At 45.5% G+C, this 1,974-nt stretch overlaps 1 protein-coding gene across 1 annotated transcript in view; it reads right to left on the minus strand.

Moving 5' to 3' along the window:
* Positions 1-377: 377 nt before the first annotated feature.
* Positions 378-1,974, minus strand: part of iqsec1b (IQ motif and Sec7 domain ArfGEF 1b) — a 35,045-nt gene continuing 33,448 nt past the window's right edge. The window contains exon 14 of the mRNA XM_037678546.1: positions 378-801. Coding sequence (XP_037534474.1) covers positions 418-801 — 384 coding nt within the window. The 3' untranslated portion in view covers positions 378-417. The remainder of the gene's footprint in view (positions 802-1,974) is intronic.

The raw sequence follows: 1,974 nt of genomic DNA on the forward strand, positions 1-1,974 counted from the left end.
GTTGTCATAGTTTGGAGCCTCCAGCAGCATTTCTGAAAGTCTGCACAGTTTGTTGAAGCATGTGAGAGGTTTGTTGTCTTGTCACTTGAACCTTTGAACATTTTAAAAAAGCTTTGCCACGATGATTAGACATTAAGCAATAGTGGGTACTAAATGAGGAATTGCTTTCAGTAACTGGCACATTTATTCCAGAGATATGAGCGTGCACAATGAACTGCAGCTGCGTTAAACACTAAGCTGCTGCTGAGGCTGGACGAGCAGCTGAACTCCACGCACGTTGTGTTATTTATTATTCTGTGAAGTGCTCGGGACACGAACGACGCTTCCTGTTTCAGACTGGTAGTTGTGGTCTTTGTGCGTGCTCTTGTGTTGTTGTCGATTGCTCTGGACACAGGCCTGGACTGAGCTGCACCACCCTCACACCTCCGTACTGAAACCACTATTCTTGGGTTTGATGCGGCCAAGAGCCTGAGCTGGAGGTGGTGGTAGCCCGTGGAGGTGGCTGAGTCTGTGCTGGTAGGGCAGGTGCTCCGAGTGTGGTGGTGGGTGGTGGTAAGGGGGTGGGGTTGTGTGACAGAACTCGGCATGCTGTGGGTGCACTGGGACTGGCGTGCCTGTCTCCCCCCGGGCCGTTTGATGCAGTTTGGAGGGGTGGGGGGTGGGGGACTTCAGCCGCCTGGTGCTGAGCAGAGATCCGAGCAGAGAGAAGGAGCTGGGCAGGGACCGGCCGCTGTGGCGGGAAGGGCAGTCTCTGCTGGGAGGGGGTCTCCGCCGCATGACAGCACTGCTAATGATGGAGCCCTGCAAGGAGAAGGCTGTCAGATCACATGGAGACACAACGTGCACTAAATCAAACTTCTCTCCCAACAATCAGTCCAGCCAGACAAACATGGAAACTAATGTTTAGTTTTACTGTGTTTGAATATGACGTCAAACTGCTTCATGCTCAGCCTCTGTGAAATGAACACGTACGTGCACGTTACTTTAATCCTCAAGGCCTTTTTAAAATCAGTATGAACTTTTATGAAAATAGACCCCTCATAAAAGTAGAAACATAGACTTTAGGAACCTGTCTAACTATAGATGATATATTTTAAATATTTTTTCACACATTTTATATTTTTTGGTCATAACAACACACCATAAGAACTCCTCTGCTTCCAACACATGAAGTTGTTATTTCCCATATTTCCTTCAACGTGCACTAAAACATGCCACTGATTAGAACTTCAGCTGTTCAGATAGTTTTGTGTCATATCTGTCCGTATTACAGGTGTCTCTTATAAATGAGACTATCTGTCTAAATAAAAATTAAATGTATTAAAAATCTGGTTGAAACCAACAAAGTCCATGCTCAATAATCCAGGTATACGATCCAACAGTTTTCAGTCAGGTCATCTGGACACTTTCTCTTGTTTTGTTTTTTTTGTGCTGAAACATTTCACCTTCCATCCAGAAGGCTTCATCAGTCAAAGAAACACACAACACAAAACTGCCCCTCCCCCAACAGCTTACTCCAAAGTGGATAAAAACAACAACAGCAACAATAACAAAACAGTTATGTTGGTGCTAAAATGGTCTCTGGGACGCCCCCTCTCCTCCGAACGAAAAGAAACCGTCCAGATGACCTGAGTGAAAATTGTTAGATATTAAAAATGTGTAATTTTCAAAATGTTTTCATTTCAGTTCTGAGTGTTTGAGGCTAGTTTAGAAATTGTTGGAACTTGCAGCTTTTTAAATGAAAAACTATTCTAAGTTATTAATTGTTTTTGTTTGTTCACCTTTGCCCACTTCATACCTGTATCAATCCACATCGTACCCACCTCATCCCACATCGTACCCACCTCGCCCCACATCGTACCCACCTCGCCCCACATCGTGAGCACATCAGCCTACATCATGTCTACCTCAACCCACCTCGCCCCACATCGTACCCACCGAGCCTCACATCATACCCACCTCGCCCCACATCGT

The sequence above is a fragment of the Nematolebias whitei genome, chromosome 7 (genome assembly GCF_014905685.2).
Source record: "Nematolebias whitei isolate Nwh7 chromosome 7, NemWhi1, whole genome shotgun sequence".
Taxonomy (NCBI): Eukaryota; Metazoa; Chordata; class Actinopteri; order Cyprinodontiformes; family Rivulidae; genus Nematolebias; species Nematolebias whitei.